General features: G+C 43.8%; 1 protein-coding gene across 4 annotated transcripts in view; it reads left to right on the top strand.

Moving 5' to 3' along the window:
• The window catches only part of dcc (DCC netrin 1 receptor), a 1,158,836-nt gene that overhangs the window by 1,020,744 nt on the left and 120,366 nt on the right, over positions 1 to 17,726 (top strand). For all 4 annotated transcript variants that reach the window (XM_033033465.1, XM_033033449.1, XM_033033455.1 and 1 more), the window contains exons 15-16: positions 2,145 to 2,339; positions 6,606 to 6,701. In XM_033033465.1, the coding sequence (XP_032889356.1) occupies positions 2,145 to 2,339; positions 6,606 to 6,701 (291 nt within the window). The remainder of the gene's footprint in view (positions 1 to 2,144; positions 2,340 to 6,605; positions 6,702 to 17,726) is intronic.

Here is a 17,726-nt window from a genome sequence, read left to right as displayed (position 1 = left end):
GATGCTACCAGGACTCAAAGGCCTGAGCTATTGCTGCCAGGACTCAAGGGCCTCAGCTATTGCTACCGGGACTCAAGAGCCTGAGCTATAGGGAAAACATGAGCAGACTAGGAGTTTATTTCTTGGAATGCAGGAGGATGAGGGGTGATCTTACAGAGGTGTACAAAATCATGAGAGGTTTATGCACAGTCTTTTGCCCAGAGTAGGGGAATCAAGAACCTGTAGACATAGGATTAAGGTGAAAGGGGAAAGATTTAATACAAACCTGAGGGGCAACTTTTTTACACAAAGGATGGTGGGTAAATGAAATGAGCTGTCATAGAAACATAGAAACATAGAAAGTAGGTGCAGGAGTAGGCCATTCGGCCCTTCGAGCCTGCACCGCCATTCAATATGATCATGGCTGATCATCCAACTCAGTATCCTGTACCTGCCTTCTCTCCATACCCCCTGATCCCTTTAGCCACAAGGGCCACATCTAACTCCCTCTTAAATATAGAGGAGGTAGGGTTGAGGCAGGTACTATCATAATCTTTAAGAGACATTCGGACAGGTACATGGATGTTCTAGGTTTGGACGGTTATGGCAAGCGTAGGCAGGTGGGACTAGTGTAGATGGGTCAGTTGGCAAGGGCAAGTTAGGCTGAAAGGACATTTTCCAAGCTTCAGGAAATATCAAATATGGAAAATGCAAATTGTGCAGAATGTAACAAGTGGAGTAAAATCTGCATTTCCAATACTGTATAGAGGGAGCAGTGTAAGAATAGAACGTGAAGGTTCAAGGTCGAGAACCTTATGCAAAATTCATGCCCATAACGTCAGCGAACAGTTATGATCAGATATTAATAAATAAAAGGCAATTGAAAAGGTCGGAAAAAAAGAAACTGCGTATTCTTCGTGGGAAAGGGCCATGACATCAGTGAAATGTGATTAAGCAAATCTGAATTTCAACCTATAGTGACTCTCGAGCCTAATTTAAATAAGTTCAGCCTGCCAGTTCCTCTCAGCTTTACAATGTATTCAGCTGAAATTAAGTAAATATTCTCACTGCGCAGTTGGCAAAGAGTAACTGTAGCACCGTTTATAGATACAGGGTCACAGGAAACTCACCGGTGATCTCCCAATATGAAATGCCTGTTGGCATGGTTCCACGTCAGAATTGTTCATTTGGAAAATCCAGCTGAGAATCTCAAACTGAGATCCCATCTTCCTGTAGATTTTAAGGCCTAATAGGGCTACTTAAAGGGCGCAGATTTCTCCAAATGACAATGTTATTACCTGAACTAACACCATGACAACCTCGGGACATGGATCATCTCATTGTTGCTTTTATCAGGTTATTGATGTAGAATGACTGCAGCTTTACAGTTCAACAATAATTAATAGGGTCACTCCATTTCACAAAAGATTTGGAGGCTTTGGAGAGGGTGCAGAGGAGGTTTACCAGAATGCTGCCTGGATTAGAGTGTTTCAGCTATAGGGAGAGGTTGGATAAACTTGGATTGTTTTCTCTGGAACATCAGAGATTAAGGAAGTATGTAAGTATATATAGAATTATACTTGATAGAAGATTATGAGAGGCCTAGATAGGGCAGACAGTCAGAACCTTTTTCCCAGGGTAGAAATGTCTAACATTCGAGGGCATAGTTATAATGTGAGAGGGGAAAAGTTTCATGGAGATTTTATTTATTTTCATGGAGAAGTTTTTTTAATTTAGAAAGTGGTGGGGGCATGGAACACACTGCCGGGGGTGGTGGTGGAAACAGATACGATAGTGGCCTTTAAGAGGCTTTTAGATATACACATAGGTTTGGAGGGAATAGAGGGATATGGAACATGCACAGGCAGATGAGATCAGTTTAATTTGTCATCATGTTCGGCACAAACATTGCGGGCTGAACGGCCCATTCCTGTGCTGTACTGTTTTATGTTTTATGTTCTCAGATACGGCCATGTGCAAAAAATACAAAATACATGTTTTATAATAAGCTAAGCCTATTCAGAAATGATCACATACGAGACATCTCTATCAAATATAAAGGATAAAAAAATAATATCCTGAAAGCAAGTTTTCTTTTAGTAATTTTGAAAGCTGAATGTGGAAATGATATATGTTATTAATTTTTTCACTGCTGTCCATGACAGAATCACAGGTTCCAGACCAGCCAAGTTCTCTTCATGTCAGGCCTCTGACAACAAGCATCGTGATGAGCTGGACTCCACCGTTGAACCCAAACATAGCCGTCCGAGGTTACATAATCGGCTACGGAGTGGGCAGCCCCTATGCTGAGACGGTGCAGGTCGACAGCAAACAGCGATATTTTTCCATTGAACACCTAGGTAGATATCTTCTGAACCTTGACTTTTGGAAAAGAATGAAAGATGCCAACTCAATATCTCGGTTCAATATTTGTAACATATTTTAGTAAAGCTGCAGTGCGGAAATATTTTCTCAAACATTGCAAACAAATAGTCTAAAATCTACGGCAACTGCATTATGATTACAACATGCAGCATATTATAGGGTCCCGAGAAGGGTGTTGGCCTGAAATGTTGCATGTCTGTGTTCTCCAGAGATGCTGCCTGACTCGTTGAATTACTCCAGCACTTTGTGTCCTTCTGCTGTGAGTTCATGGCATTGCAACATTCCCCCTCGTGTCATCAGTGTACATGTGGAAATTATACTGTTTTTCATAAGGCCATAAGTGATAGGAGTAGAATTAGGCCATTTGGCCCATCAAGTCTACTATGCCATTCAATCATGGCCAATCTATCTGTTTTTGGATGATAGATAGATAGATAGATAAATACTTTATTAATCCCCTTATTCAGGGGAAATTCTGATGTCCTTTCAGCACACTAATAAAAATACAACACAGTATTCATAAAGAAATTCAACACCAAAACATCCCCCCACAGTGATTCCCACTGTGGGGGAAGGCACAAAGTCCAGTCCCCATCCTCTTGTCCACCCATAGTCGGGCCTATTGAGGCCTCCACAGTCGCCGCCACGGCGCCCGATGTTCTCGCCGGGTGATGGTACTCCGGCGTCGGGAGAACCCCCAGCAGCTTGGGGTGCCAGGAACGGCCGCCTTCCCACCGGAGCCTGCGGCTTCCAAGCCAACAGACCACGCCAGACGGAGCTCCGCACAATGGTGATCTCGGCGAGATGCAAGTTCAACGTCGCAGCTGGCCGCTCCGCAGAACCGCGGCTCCACGATGTTTTCCTCGGCGGTACCAAGCATACTGGAGAATGTTGATTTAAAAAAAGATGGGGTCAGGAACAGATCTTTTGGTTCATCAGAGGCAATGATAGGGGAGGAGTTAGGGAAATCATTGCAGGTGGTTGTTCGTCTGCAGCTACATTGATAAGAATAAAATGTAGTCCCATCCACACGTGGCCCAGCTGCAACTCAGGCAAGCAGGCAGCTGGTGGAGGACGAAGAGAGGGTAATCCATCATAGGTTTTGTGGCAGGAACAAAAGTCTGTCTAAGGATTCAAATCTGGAGTTGCAGGAAGGTTAATGGCCTGTCCCACTTTGGTGTTTTTTATGGCGACTGCCGGCGACTGTCACAGTCGTAGCAGGTCGCTGAAAAAGCAGCGACTGGACCCCCCCTACAACAATATCTACGAAAACCTACCACCAAGTCGGCATCAAGCTACCAACAACCGGCGACCCAATTGTCGTGACTTATAAGCCTGCGCCACTTAAGCGCCTTTTTAGGTGACTCTGCGCTCGCCACATGGTCGCCACATGTTCGCTGATGGTCTCTGGTGAGTTTCCTTCATGGTTGCGAGGAGTTCCCGCATTCTGGGAACTAGTCATGGCCTCAGTATGGTCGCTGCAAAATTTTCAACATGTTGAAACATTTTCTGCGACCAAAAATTGGTCGCCGTGGAGAAAATCGATAATGCTGTAGTCGTAGGCGCAGTTGTAGTGGGGTCGCCATGTAGTTATGGGTAGTCGTAGGTAGTTTTAGTTAATCGCCTTTGCTGACTGGTCATTTTCATTGGCTCATTGGGGGAAAAAACATCAGCAGGAGTTTTCAGACCCAAGGATAACCGATCAGTAAATGTTAAATGTCCGCCGAGCTTCACAGCTGTGTATCTCTGGCTTATTAAAGGTTGTCTGGCTTCTTAAAAGTTGTCTCCACTCCTTCTCCCCCCTTCTCCCCCCTTCCACCCCCTATCCTACACTCTCCCCCCCCCCCACTTGCCCCACTTCTTATGGTACACTGTGCTAGCCATCTTAATTACAGCGCGAACCTTCCTGTTCATCGCGGTGTGTGTCTATATCACCTTGGCTCCACGCATGCCCTGGCCCCCGCCTTTGCAGTGTGTGTGTGTGTGTGTGTGTGTGTGTGTGTGTGTGTGTGTGTGTGTGTGTGTGTGTGTGTGTGTGTGTGTGTGTGTGTGTGTGTGTGTGTGTGTGTGTGTGTGTGTGTGTGTGTGTTCCACTCTGACAGTCGCCGTTCCAGTTCTCGGTTTTTCAGGCGACTGCTGGCAACTTGACAGTCGCCGGCAGACCGCTGAAAAAATCGCCCAAGTAGGACAGGCACATAAGAACGTTCACCTACGACCATACCTACAACAACCTACCACCACACAGGCAACAACCTACGACAAGCAAAGTCAACCTACGTCCACCCGCGACAAGCTACGACAAGCAAAGACCCTGTCGGCGACAACTGAAGACAATTCAGTCGCCGGTACCTGTCGCCGGTTGACGTAGGTAGCCGCCAATGGAATTCAACGAAGTCAGCACCCGGCGACAACCAACGTCACCTGGCGTCATCCTGGCGACAACCTATGACAACCTACGAGAGCACCCACGACAGGAGAAAACAAGCTACGTCAAGCCCACAGTCACCGAAAGGTTTTGAACATTTCAAAATCCAGCTGCGACAGGAAAAAAAGTTACGATACTTGAGGAGACAACTCACGACAATACAGGCTATTTTCCGGCTGTCGTCGAAAAAATCCCCTAAGTGGGACAGGCTCTTTAGTTATCTTTTTGCTAGCACACTGATGGAAAGTGCTCATCCTATTTTGATCCTAGTGTTTATAATTTTCAGTTTAGTTTAGTTTATTGTCACGTTTACCGAGGTTGACTGAAATCTTTTGTTGCATGCTATCCAGTCAGCAGAAAGACAATACATCATTACAATCGAGCCATTTACAGTGTATAGATACATGATAAGGGAACAACATTTTGTGCAAGGTGAAGCCAGCAAAGTCCGATCACGGATAGTCCGAGGGTCACCAACGAGGTAGATAGTAGTTATAGACTGCCCTCTGGTTCTGGTAGGATGATTGAAACATTTGAAACATTGAAACATATAAGATTGTTACGGGTTTGGACATGCAGAGGTAGGAAACGTGTTCCCGATGTTGGGGGAGACCAGACCAGGGGCCACAGTTTAAGAATAAGGGGTAAACCATTTAGAACGGAGATGAGGAAACACTTTTTCTCACAGAGAGTGGTGAGTCTGTGGAATTCTCTGCCTCAGAGGGTGGTGGAGGCAGGTTCTCTGGATGCTTTCAAGAGAGAGCTAGATAAGGCTCTTAAAAATAGCGGAGTCAGGGGATATGGGGAGAAGGCAGGAACGGGGTACTGATTGGGGATGATCAGCCATGATCACATTGAATGGCGGTGCTGGCTCGAAGGGCCGAATGGCCTACTCCTGCACCTATTGTCTATTGTCTATTGATTCTGTTGCCTGATAATAGTGGCCTTCTGAAAATAAGGCCTTCTTGATTTTCCATCATAATTTGGGAGAGACATTGCAAAAGTTTCAATCTATTATATAACCAACAGTTTCTGGTAGATTTTTGATACTAATCTAAAGGTAAAATAGGAGACTGGAGACCCCGTAACCAAACATGTCCTCGTGTGGGCAATATCATTCCCTAATATAACGTGACTGAAGCTCCAGTGGGTGTTTAATGGAACTACAGACTATTGTGAACCTGCTGCGACTTCAGAAGAGATGGCTGCAATGAAATGAAGAGGAACTTTTGTGATAATTTATGAATAGCTGTGACTTCATTAACATTTTATGGGGTTTAGATAATGAATTGTTTTATAGCTGCAGATCTGGGTCAGAGCAAGTTCATACTTTATAATCGTAAAGTAATTAGAACAATTCTCTTCAGTCAATTTGATATTTTGGTGAAACCTGGCAGCAGCAGCGGCTGTAAATTGGATCTCGTTTTACAAAGGACTGCACTCCTTTGATGATTCATGTCCGAATCTTGAAAAAGTACATCATATGTATTGCAAATGTGTGCACACACATTCACACTCACAGACAAAGGCATGCACACACACATCATAAATGCATGCACACAAATACAAACACACATGCAAACACACGCACACACACACAACATATGCATGCACACCCACAAAATGTCACACACACACACACACACACACCAACAGATAGACACATATGCGCACACATACACGCAATGCACAGTTTGTAGTTATATTTTAAATTTCTTTTCAAGTTCTCAACCAAGCATATTTCACTCCAAATTGCTTAACTTAGTGTCTTGGTATTCAGAGGAGTTAAAGCTAATCATGTTTTTTCCCTTTGCAGAGCCAAGCTCTCATTACGTCATTTCTTTGAAGGTCTTTAACAATGTGGGGCAGGGAGTCCCTCTGTATGAGAGCGCAACCACCAGAGCATTGTCAGGTAAGCTCCATTTGCACAGATAGAGAAGATATTATATATTAAAAGAAACTCAAAAGAAGGGTCCCAAACTGAAATGTCACCTATTCATGTTCTCCAGCGATGCTGTCAGAACTGCTGAGTTCCTCCAGCACTTTGTCTTTTTTTTTTTGTAAACCAGCATCTGCAGTTCCTTGTGTTTAATGCATTATGTATGATGGTGGTAATGTAAATACAGGTGTACAGGTCTTGTGTTATGCAAAATATATCCCGTTGAAAATTTCCAATGGAAAATTATCCTGAGACCCAAAGCATTTCATCAAATGTTCATGAAATGTTCCATGAACATGTATTTTGTCATTGATGTTGGATTTCAATTCTTAGAGTCAGAGTTGTCCAGCACAGAAACATGCCCTCTGGTCACCATGTCAATGCTGTTTATCTGCAATAAATCCTTGTCCTTTTTACACTTTGGTGATTGATATACTTTCCTAAATGTTTTTCATGTGCTGTGAGAATATTTGTCTCCACCAATTGGTAGAGCTGCTGCTCACAGTACCAGAAACCTGGGTTCCATCCTGACCTTGGGTGCTGTCTGTGTGAAGTATGCACATTCTCCCTGTCGCCGTGTGAGTTTCCTCCGAGTGCTCCGGTTTCCTCTCACATCCCAAAGACGTGCAGGTTTTTAGGTTATTTGACCACTGTAAATTGCCTCTAGTGTGGAGGGAGTGGATGAGAAAGTGAGATAATATAGAACCAGTATCAAGAAGATTCAAGAGAGTTTATTGTCATGTGCCCCAGATCGGACAAATTAAATTAAATTAAATGTCTTTATTTATATAGCACATTTTTAGTCAACTTGCATTGACCCCAAAGTGCTTCACATAATTACATTCACACACACAGGCAAAGGTGGGTGAAGTGTCTTGCCCAAGGACACACACAGGCAAAGGTGGGTGAAGTGTCTTGCCCAAGGACACAACGACAGTATGCACTCCAAGCGAGATTCGAACCAGCTACCTTCCGGTTGCCAGCCGAACACTTAGCCCATTGTGCCATCAGTCGTCCACTCTCCTCATCTCCCCCATGGCCAGACAATGAAATTCTTGCGTCGCTTCAGCACAACAGAATATAGATGAGGTGAACGATGTACAGTGTGGACTCAGTGGCCCCAAGGGCCTGTTTCCTTGCTGTCTCTAAATTAATTCCACCACTTCAGGCAGTGCAATGCAGACCGCAACCACTCTCTCTGTGACCCCTCAGATCCCCTCTAAACATCTTACCTCTACCTTAAACATATCTCCCATCTTGACCATAGGATACGAATTCTTACCATCTACCTTATCAATCCCCCTCATCTATCTATAAATAATTAAAACTCTGATCTTGTTATCTTCCATGGTTTTTCTAAAACTGTACATGATAACGCTATGATTTTTTGCCATCTTACTCACCATCCTTCTGTGCTGCAAGTGAAACAAGTTTTGTTCCAATCGATAGTATATTTTTAACGTTATTGTGGTTCCGAAAACTTAAAAACCACACATTGGCAAATTGGTCTCCTCTCCTGTCAGTCACCACCATGCAGATTGGTCTCCTCTTCTGTCAGTCACCACCATGGCCGGGACAGCGATGCCCCTTCCTGCACCATCGCCGCACTGATTAGCCGCGTCCACTGTCAGACACCGATGGCACCCATCTCGCCCGGCGAGGAAAATAAAGTTGAAGGAGCGGAGTGAGCAGAGTGTGCATCACTAATTATCCGCCGGGTGGAGAGTGGGTGGGGCTGCATCTGTGGGCGCTAACGATCCAGGGCCTGGGCGCTGACAATCCAGGGCCTGGGCGCTGTGGCTGGCTCTGAGGCCGACGGCTGGAACCTCAAGATCTTGGGGAGGTGAGGAGGGAGAGTGGGGGGATTGAGGGAGAGGAGGGGGTAGGAAAGGAGAGGGGGGAAAGTGGGGGAGGTAAGGAGGAAGAGGAGGGGGAACAGAGTGAGAGGAGGGCAGTGGGGGAGGTGAGGAGAGATAGTGGGGGGGATAGGGGGAGGTGAGCGGTGGGGGATAGAGAGATAGGAGGGTGGTAGGGAGTGGAGAGGAGTTATGGAGGAAGGGAGGGAGAGGTGAGGGAGGGATGGGGGGGAGGAGAGGGAAAAGACGAGGGAGGGTGAATAGGAGGGGGAGGGAATGCTGGGGGATCAGGGGAAGCGAGCCATTGGGGGAACGGGTTGCGTAGGGAGAACTGGTTGCATTAGGGGAACGGGTGAGTGGTGGAACATTGTGTTGGGGAGCAGAAGCAACGGGTCTGCACTTAATCTAGTAATTGTATAAAACTCTATCGGGTCACCCTCGCAACCTCCTTAAGTACAGGGAAAACTAGCCCAGCCTATCCAGTCTTTCCACATAATTAAAATTATATAATTCAGGCAAAACCTTGATGAATTTCCTTTCAGTGCAAGCACCTCTTTCTGAAGATCAATTTGTTTGTAGTAAATTTTCTCAAAATGAACTTTATCTTTCTCAACTTCAAAAGATTCAGTTGCATATTCTCAAAGAAAAAAATACATCACTTGAAAAACCAGGAGAAAGAATTATTCAGCCCTGAAGGCATTAAATGACCTCTTCTGATCTGGTGACTGGTAAAAGTCATTGGTAATGATCAGCTCAAAGAATATCTCTTGCTATTAATATCGCCAACTTCATCAGTTAAAATTTCAACATGTATTCAACTGAAGCAACACTTATTTGAATAACAATGTAGGTTCAATCGAAATAGAGGAGATGTCATTTGAAAATAAATTACTTTCTCGGATCCTCCCAAGCATCAGATAAGCATTAGTTTATTGCAAATATAATCACTATGGATAGGAACTGCTCAACCCCTTTGCATTATTCCTCCGCATGGACCTACAGTATCCTTGACACAGTCTCCAATTACTTCTGAGAAAAATTGTGACTCAATATTCCAAGAATTAATCTCTGATAATAGGTGCGAATTAAGGCAGAGAAAAGCACAAAGTACTGGAGTAACTCAACGGGTCAGGCAGCATCACTGGAGGACATGGATAAGTGATGTTTCGGTAGGGACCCTTCTTCGGACTGATTGTAGTAGGGGAGAAAATCTGGAAAAGAGGTGGGAGTGGGACAAAGGTACACAAAAATGCTGGAGAAACTCAGCGGGTGCAGCAGCATCTATGGAGCGAAGGAAATAGGCGACGTTTCGGGCCGAAACCCTTCTTCAGAGTGGGACAAAGCCAGTCAAACAATGCAAGTGAGGGTATTTTTGATTGGTAGAAGGCTTAAGATAAGGAGAGAAGATTTGAAATGTTAAATCCTTAATTCCCATCCGTCATTTCCCTTGAGAAGAGGGTGGTGATCAGCTCCAGTCCTCATGGGGATGGTATTCCAATGGCACAGTTAGGAAGTCACAGCAATTTGTTGCAATTTCAAATGTTAGTTTTGAGTTTGCCATACGAGGCCTGGAGTTACATATGGGACATCTGATTAAGGCAGGTCAGCACCTTCCCCTAAGAACAATAGTGAACCAGATGGGTTGTCTCCAGTCTGGGAATTCCAAGGTCATCATTGCTGAAGTGAATTTAAAAGGGCATTAAATTCTCTCTGTCTGTGAAGGTCACAGCGAAAAAACAGAATGAGATAATGTAAAAAAATATCCAATAATTTTAATGTTAGTTTAGTTTAATTTAGTTTATTATTGTGTGTGTTTCCAAAAGACCATGGAAGCCTCGTTTCAGAACAAACATGAAAATGGACAGATGGGCTCAGTAGGTCAAAGGCCTGTTTCTGCACTATATCTCTAAACCAAACTAAACTAAAGATGCTTAAAATTGATCATCAGCAGCATGTTAAAAATGGTAAAAAGCAATCCAAAATAAACTTTTCATTATTTATATTAGCTGTGATATAATACCAGTTTAGTTAATAAACTGAATTTAATTTCAATTTAAACTCCAATCTATTGATCATTAATCTGGACCTTTGGAGCACTGGTCTCATAACTTGACCACTGCACTGCTCACACTGTTCTTGGCAGATGTACAGGCCAAGTTCGATCCTGACAAATTGACACTTTCGCCTTTATTGATTAAACTTGTTCTTTGGACACAATGTAAAATATTCACCAACTGTATGCAATTGAATTAGCTGCTTAATATCCTTGGATATAAAATTATTGACCTCATTCTCATGTAGAACATTGAACAAATAACACTAGCAACCTACAGCAGGTCAGACAGTATCGATGGAAAGTGAAATAAAATTAATGGGGAAAAGATTTAATAGAAATCCGAGTGGTATCCGAGGGAATCTGAGCGGTAACTTTTTCACACAAAGGTTGGTGGGTGTATGGAACAAGCTGCCAGAGGAGATAGCTGAGGCTGGGACTATCTCATCGTTTCATGAACAGTTAGACATGTACAGGTTTGGAGGGATATGGACCAAGCGCAGGCAGGTGGGTCTAGTGTAGCTGGGACATTGTTGGCCGGTGTGGGCTGGTCGGGACGAAGGGCCTGTTTCCACACTGTATCACTCTATGACTCTATTGACTAATGAGCTTTCAGAACTGCTTTCTGATAGGATATATTTGTTCAACTTTGGCTGTAAAGAACTGCAATAATATATAGTATTTTAAGAAATCACTGTGCTTGGGAATATCTGAAAAATGTTCAACGAGTAAATTTGAGAGTAAGAATATATTCCCATTTATCATGAATAAGACATTATTTTTTTAATTGGATTTCAGGTTTGGAAATTGCTTAGTGACCATTGTTCAATAAAAAACATTTCTCCCCTGATTTATCCTTAATACACAGACACTCATCCCACCACACAAAATAGGTTGGCAAAAATGCTGGAGAAAGTCAGCGGGTGTACAGCATCTATGGAGCGAAAGGAAATAGGCAACGTTTCGGGTCTTAACCCTTCTTCAGACTGATGTGAGAGTTAGGGGGGGGGGGGGGGGAGGAAGAAAGGAAGAAGTGGAGTCAGTGGGCTGAGGGAGAGCTGAGAAGAGGAGGAAAAAGTAAGGACTGCCTGAAATTAGAGAAGTCAATGTTCATACCGCAGGGGTGCAAACTGCCCAAGCGAAATATGAGGTGCTGCTCCTCCAATTTACGGTGGTCCTCACTCTGGCCATGGAGGAGGCCCAGGACGGAAAGGTCGGATTCGGAATGGGAGGGGGAGATGAAGTGCTGAGCCACTGGGACATCAGGTTGGTTATTGCGATCCAAGCGGATGTGTTTGGCGAAGCGATCGGCAAGCCTACGCTTGGTCTCACCAATGTAGAGCAGCTGACATCTAGAGCAGCGGATGCAATAGATGAGGTTGGAGGAGGTGCAGGTGAACATCTGCCACACCTGGAACGACTGCTTGGGTCCTTGAATGGAGTCAAGGGGGGAGGTAAAGCGACAGGTGTAGCATTTCTTGCGGTTGCAAAGGAAAGTGCCCGGAGAGGGGGTGGTTCGGGTGAGAAGGGACGAATTGACCAGGGAGTTATGGAGGGAGCGGTCTCTGCGGTAAGCAGACAGGGAGGAGATGGGAAGATGTGGCAAATGGTGGGATCACGTTGGAGGTGGCGAAAATGTCGGAGGATTATTTGTTGTATGTGACGGCTGGTAGGGTGGAAGGTGAGGACAAGGGGGACTCTGCCCTTTTTACGAGTGAGAGCAGAGTCACGGCATATAGAAGAGACCCTGGTGAGAGCCTCATCTATGGTAGAAGAGGGGAACCCCCGTTCCCTGAAGAATGAGGGCATCTCCGATGTGTTGAACACCTCATCCTGGGTGCAGATGCGGCGTAGACGGAGGAATTGGGAGTAGGGGATGGAGTCCTTACATGAAGCAGGGTGGGAAGAAGTGTAGTCCAGATAGCACAAAATAGGTCCACCAGCTTATATAAGCCCACGATCAAAAGTTAATTTCCCCTTACTTTTATTTAACCATTCTTATTGTGCTGTGAGCTGATCAGCAGCTCAATGCACAAGGGGCTTGAAATTAAATGAAGTAATCTTCTGACCAGATGCTGTGGTTGCTCCACTGACCTAAGTTCAGTGAGAGTGGAGAAATATAAAAGTACTACCTTTCTTGCCAGCAACATTTTGTTGAATCTTTTCCAGTAATTCTTTGCACTTTTCTATCCTTCTGCTTTATATTTTGTTCATTTTCCCAGTCATTAATTCATTTTATTCCCTCCTTATTGTTCTACCATTTACTCTGTCAAATGGTTATTTCAATGATTCTGACTCACTGATTTCACTAAGTGTACGAATTATTGAAAATAATTTTCTGGGACTGTGATTTTCCCATTTTACTGACCGCCCTGCAGATACTCTTATATCCTTGTCCCTTGTGGTCTTAGAATCATCTTCACCTAATGTTGGATGCTTTGTACCCAATACATATTCCTATAGGCCGCGACGCTTCATCTGATGAAGGGTCTCGACCTGAAACATCACCGATTTCTATTTTTTTCTCCAGAGATGCTGCCTGAGCCATTGAGTTAATTCAGCATTTTGTGTCTATCTTCAGTGTAAACCAGCATCTACAGTTCCTTCTCGCACATATTCTTATGGATTTGACTAAGCTGAATTGTTCTATTATTCTTGCAACAGGAATAACAGGAGTTTGTGGAGATATTAATTCCAGACTGATTTTGAGTGTGGCAGTCTTTGATTACTTTGTAGAAGTTGACATTTTAAATGCACACTCAGTGAAAAAATGTAAATGCAATAGTTTCAACAAAAAATAAATAAAAGTGTAATGTTCAGTAGCAGTTGGAATCATATGTTTGGGTTAACAGTTACCTGATTTAACTCTCTCTCAGAAAGTATAGATCTCAATCATATCCCCGCAACATTAGACAGGTGTCATTGACATCATTTCAGCAATAGGCAAAATTATTTGTTAGGCTCAGAGAGAGACAGACAACTTTTTGAAGAGTTAATTAAAGCACCGTGTATATGACTTCATGTCACACCTTCTCTAAAGTGTTTCGGGCAAATAACAATAATAAGGCAAATAACTGTGACCTCTCGAACTTAATTTAACAAGTTTTGTTCCTCCAGGAAAGAGGTTTCTCTGGGAAGGGGAAACCAAAGTTCAATCCTGTTGAGAATGAAATTGTTATCCTGGGGAAACTGGCAAGAGTGGTGATTTGTTAAAAAGTGACACGGCAAACAAGCCGGACAGTTATTATAGTGTGAGGCTATTTCAGTGTGGTTCACTGCATCAGAAGCCTACTTTCTGAGGTGTTTCTCTGCAATTAAATCAGAATAAACTTCCCAGGAGGGAAAATTCTTAAACCCTTGTCTAAATCATCTCAATTGTTAAAGTTCACATCAGTCAAGCTCAAAGAATAGCCCAGGGTCCGTCGAAGAAAATATAGAACATAAAATATGTCATTGCCAGTAACATTATTTGAGGCTGAAAGCCTGTAATGCACGATTATAAATAAAACGAGAAAATGCTAGGAATACTCAGCAGGTCAGGGAGAGCCTGTTGAGAAAAAAACAGAGTTAACATTTCAGTTTCATGGCCTTTCGTTAGAAGTGAGAAAAGTTAGAAATCAAAATTGTCTTGGGTTGCAGAGAATTGGAAGGGGTGGTGAGAACAGCATCTGTATAGACCTTGTGGCTGTGAAGCCAACTGCGAGAGGGTGGTATGGGTTGGTTAACTGGAGCTGATCAGACAAGAGGAGATGTAATAGGAGATAAGAGGAGGTAAGAAGGAAGGCAGAGAAGGGGAGAGGGAGAGAGAAATGCCGGAAGTGAGATATAAAGTACTCCACATTCTGTAAACACATAGTATTTTGTCTCTCAGTTCCCCTGTAGTGCCTCCATGTTGTTCCATGCTTTTCCATGTTAAATTATTCTTGGGCTATCTCCCATAGCCCTGCTTTTCCAGTCACAGACTCCTCATAGACCCTGACACTCTGACCCTCAAAAACCTCGATGTCGCTATGCCAACCATAATGTACCTACTCCTGACCATATGCCAGCTGGACAGTGCTCTGGTGGACTCACCCTCTGATCGGGGGCAGCCTAATCTATCAAATCATGAGATTCTGCAATGCCCCAATGAAGTCAGCAAACTTTCAATTTGTTGACTTCATTGGGGCATTGCAGAATCTCCAAATGATAGCCCTTCTTGTCCCCCCCCCCCCCCCCCCCCCTCATTCCACCTCTGGCCTCTGTCCGGCAGAGCACAATTTCCTGTTCAACATAGCTGGAAATAAGTGTGAGGCCACTTCATTCGCTGTAAAATATCGAGTTGGAAGTGAACCCATGACTAAGCTGGTCATTGGTTTACAGTCAATACTTACCACCACACACGATTACTTCTAATCCTATATTTTCCATCATTGGTGAAAATAAATTGGAATCTGCTTGGAGTTCTTCTGTCAAAAATCGAGAAAGTAATTATATTTTGTCAAAGTAATTATATTTTGAAAAAGAAGGAATAGATTGAAAGGAATAAGCAAAAAAATAAAAAATAATTGTTTACATTTGCGGTGGCACAGTTGCGCAGCGGTAGAGTTGCTGCCTTACATAACCAAAGACGTGGGTTAAACAATAGACAATAGAAAATAGGTGCAGGAGTAGGCCATTTGGCCCTTCGAGCCATCGCCATTCAATGTGATCAAGGCTGATCATCCACAATCAGTACCCCATTCCTGCCTTCTCCCATATCCCTTGATTCTGCTATCTTTAAGAGCTCTGTCTAGCTCTCTCTTGAAAGCATCCAGAGAACCGGCCTCCACCACCCTCTGAGTCAGAGAATTCCACAGACTCACAACTCTCTGTGTGAAAAGGTTTTTCCTCGTCTCCGTTCTAAATGGATTAACGCTTATTCTTAAAATGTGGCCCATGGTTCTGGACTCCCCCAACATCGGGAACATGTTTCTTGCCTCTAGCGTGTCCAAACCCTTAATAATCTTAGCAGTGGTGGGTCTCCTCCATTGCCAGAGTGAGCAACAGCGGAAATTGGAGGAACAGCACCTCATATTCCGTCTGGGGACCTTGCGTCCTTATGGCATTAACATTGAATTCTCCCAATTTGGCTAGCCCGTGCTGTCTCCTCTCCTTCCTTAACCCTCTAGCTGTCTCCTCCCACCCTCCCATCCGCCCGCCCTCGGGCTCCTCCTCCTCCTCCCCTTTTCCTTCTTTCTTTCCCCACCCCCCATCAGTCTGAAGAAGGGTTTCGGCCCGAAACGTCGCCTATTTCCTTCGCTCCATAGATGCTGCTGCACCCGCTGAGTTTCCCCAGCAATTTTGTGTACCTTAATAATCTTATATGTTTCAATACAATCCCCTCTCATCCTTCTAAATTCCAGAGTATACAAGCCCAGCCGCTCCACTCTATCAACATATGGCAGTCCCGCCATCCCGGGAATTAACCTGGTGAACCTACGCTGCACTCCCTCAATAGCAAGAAAGTCCTTCCACAATGGGGAGACCAAAACTGCACACAATACTCCAGGTGTGGTCTCACTAGGGCCCTGAACAACTGCAGAAATACCTCTTTGCTCCTAACTCCTCGTGTTATGAAGGCCAACATGCCATTTGCTTTCTTCACTGGCTGATGTACCTGCATGCTTACTTTCATTGACTGATGAACAAGGACCCCCAGATCCCGTTGTACTTCCCCTTTTCCCAACTTGACTCTAAATGTAGATAATAATCTTCCTTCCTGTTTTTGCCACCAAAGTGGATAACCTCACATTTATCCACATTAAACTGCATCTGCCATGCATCTGCCATGCATTTGCCCACTCACCCAACCTGTCTAAGTCACCCTGCATTCTCATAGCATCCTCTTTACAGTTCACACTGCCACCCAGCTTTGTGTCATCTGTAAATTTGCTAATGTTACTTTAAATCCCTTCATCTAAATCATTGATGTATATTGTAAATAGCTGCTGTTCCAGCACAGAGTCTTGCGGTACCCCACTAGTCACTGCCTGCCATTCTGAAAGGGACCCGTTAATCCCTACACTTAGTTTCCTGTCTGGCAACCAATTTTCTATCCATGTCACACCAATACCATGTGCTCTAATTTTGCCCTCTAATCTCCTATGTGGGACCTTATCAAATGCTTTCTGAAAGTCCAGGTCCACTACATTCACTGGCTCCCCCTTGTCCATTTTCCTAGTTACATCCTCAAAAAAATTCCAGAAAATGAGTTGAGCATGATTTCCCCTTCGTAAATCCATGCTGACTCGGACCGATCCTGTCACTGATATCCAAATGTGCTGCTATTTCATCTTTTATAATTGACTCCAGCATCTTCCTCACCACCGATGTCAGGCTAACTGGTCTATAATTCCCTGTTCCAGCCTAACTATGGGTGCTGACTGTACGGAGTATGTACGTTCTCCCCGTGACCGTGTGGGTTTTATCCAGGTGCTCCGGTTTCCTCCCACACTATCTTTAAACTAAACTAAATTTCCTTACAGGTTGATGGGAACAGAAATTAAAGGCATTTTTCTGTAATTTCTTAAATTTGGGAATTGTATTATTTCTAAATTGCATAATTCTTAGCTTTTATTTTATCTTCTTTGAAATGTCTTTCTGTTCAACTAGTTCTCCAATTACTTATTTCTATGACCCCTTTGTACCACACGTAATACCCAAAATAATTCTTACAACCTCTTCCAGATGCCCTATTAGAGTCTTATCACAGCTCAATTATTGCTTCGGTTCATTCTATATTTTAATATTTTCTTTGTTTTCTGTCCCCCTGAAGCCATATTCAGGAACTCATTCGAAAATTACGTCTGTGATTCAAAGCCCAAGTGTTCTTTTGCATTTGTGAATCTGTCAAGATCTCTTTTCCCCTTCCATGTTTTCCCACCACTTGTCCTGTCTAGATTCTGTGTTCTAACTGGCTTGAAGAATGAAATAAGCACAAAGATCTCAGCCTCAACATGTCTCATTCTTCCTCTGTGGAGCCTAAGCCTTTAGCCCACTTGCCCTATTATCTCCCAAAGTGGTCAACTTGCAATTTTTATTGAGAACGCTCTTGTTATGTATGTTGGG

Source organism: Amblyraja radiata, chromosome 1 (assembly GCF_010909765.2).
Source record: "Amblyraja radiata isolate CabotCenter1 chromosome 1, sAmbRad1.1.pri, whole genome shotgun sequence".
NCBI classification, from domain to species: Eukaryota; Metazoa; Chordata; class Chondrichthyes; order Rajiformes; family Rajidae; genus Amblyraja; species Amblyraja radiata.
This window is presented reverse-complemented; position numbering and strand designations above follow the sequence as displayed.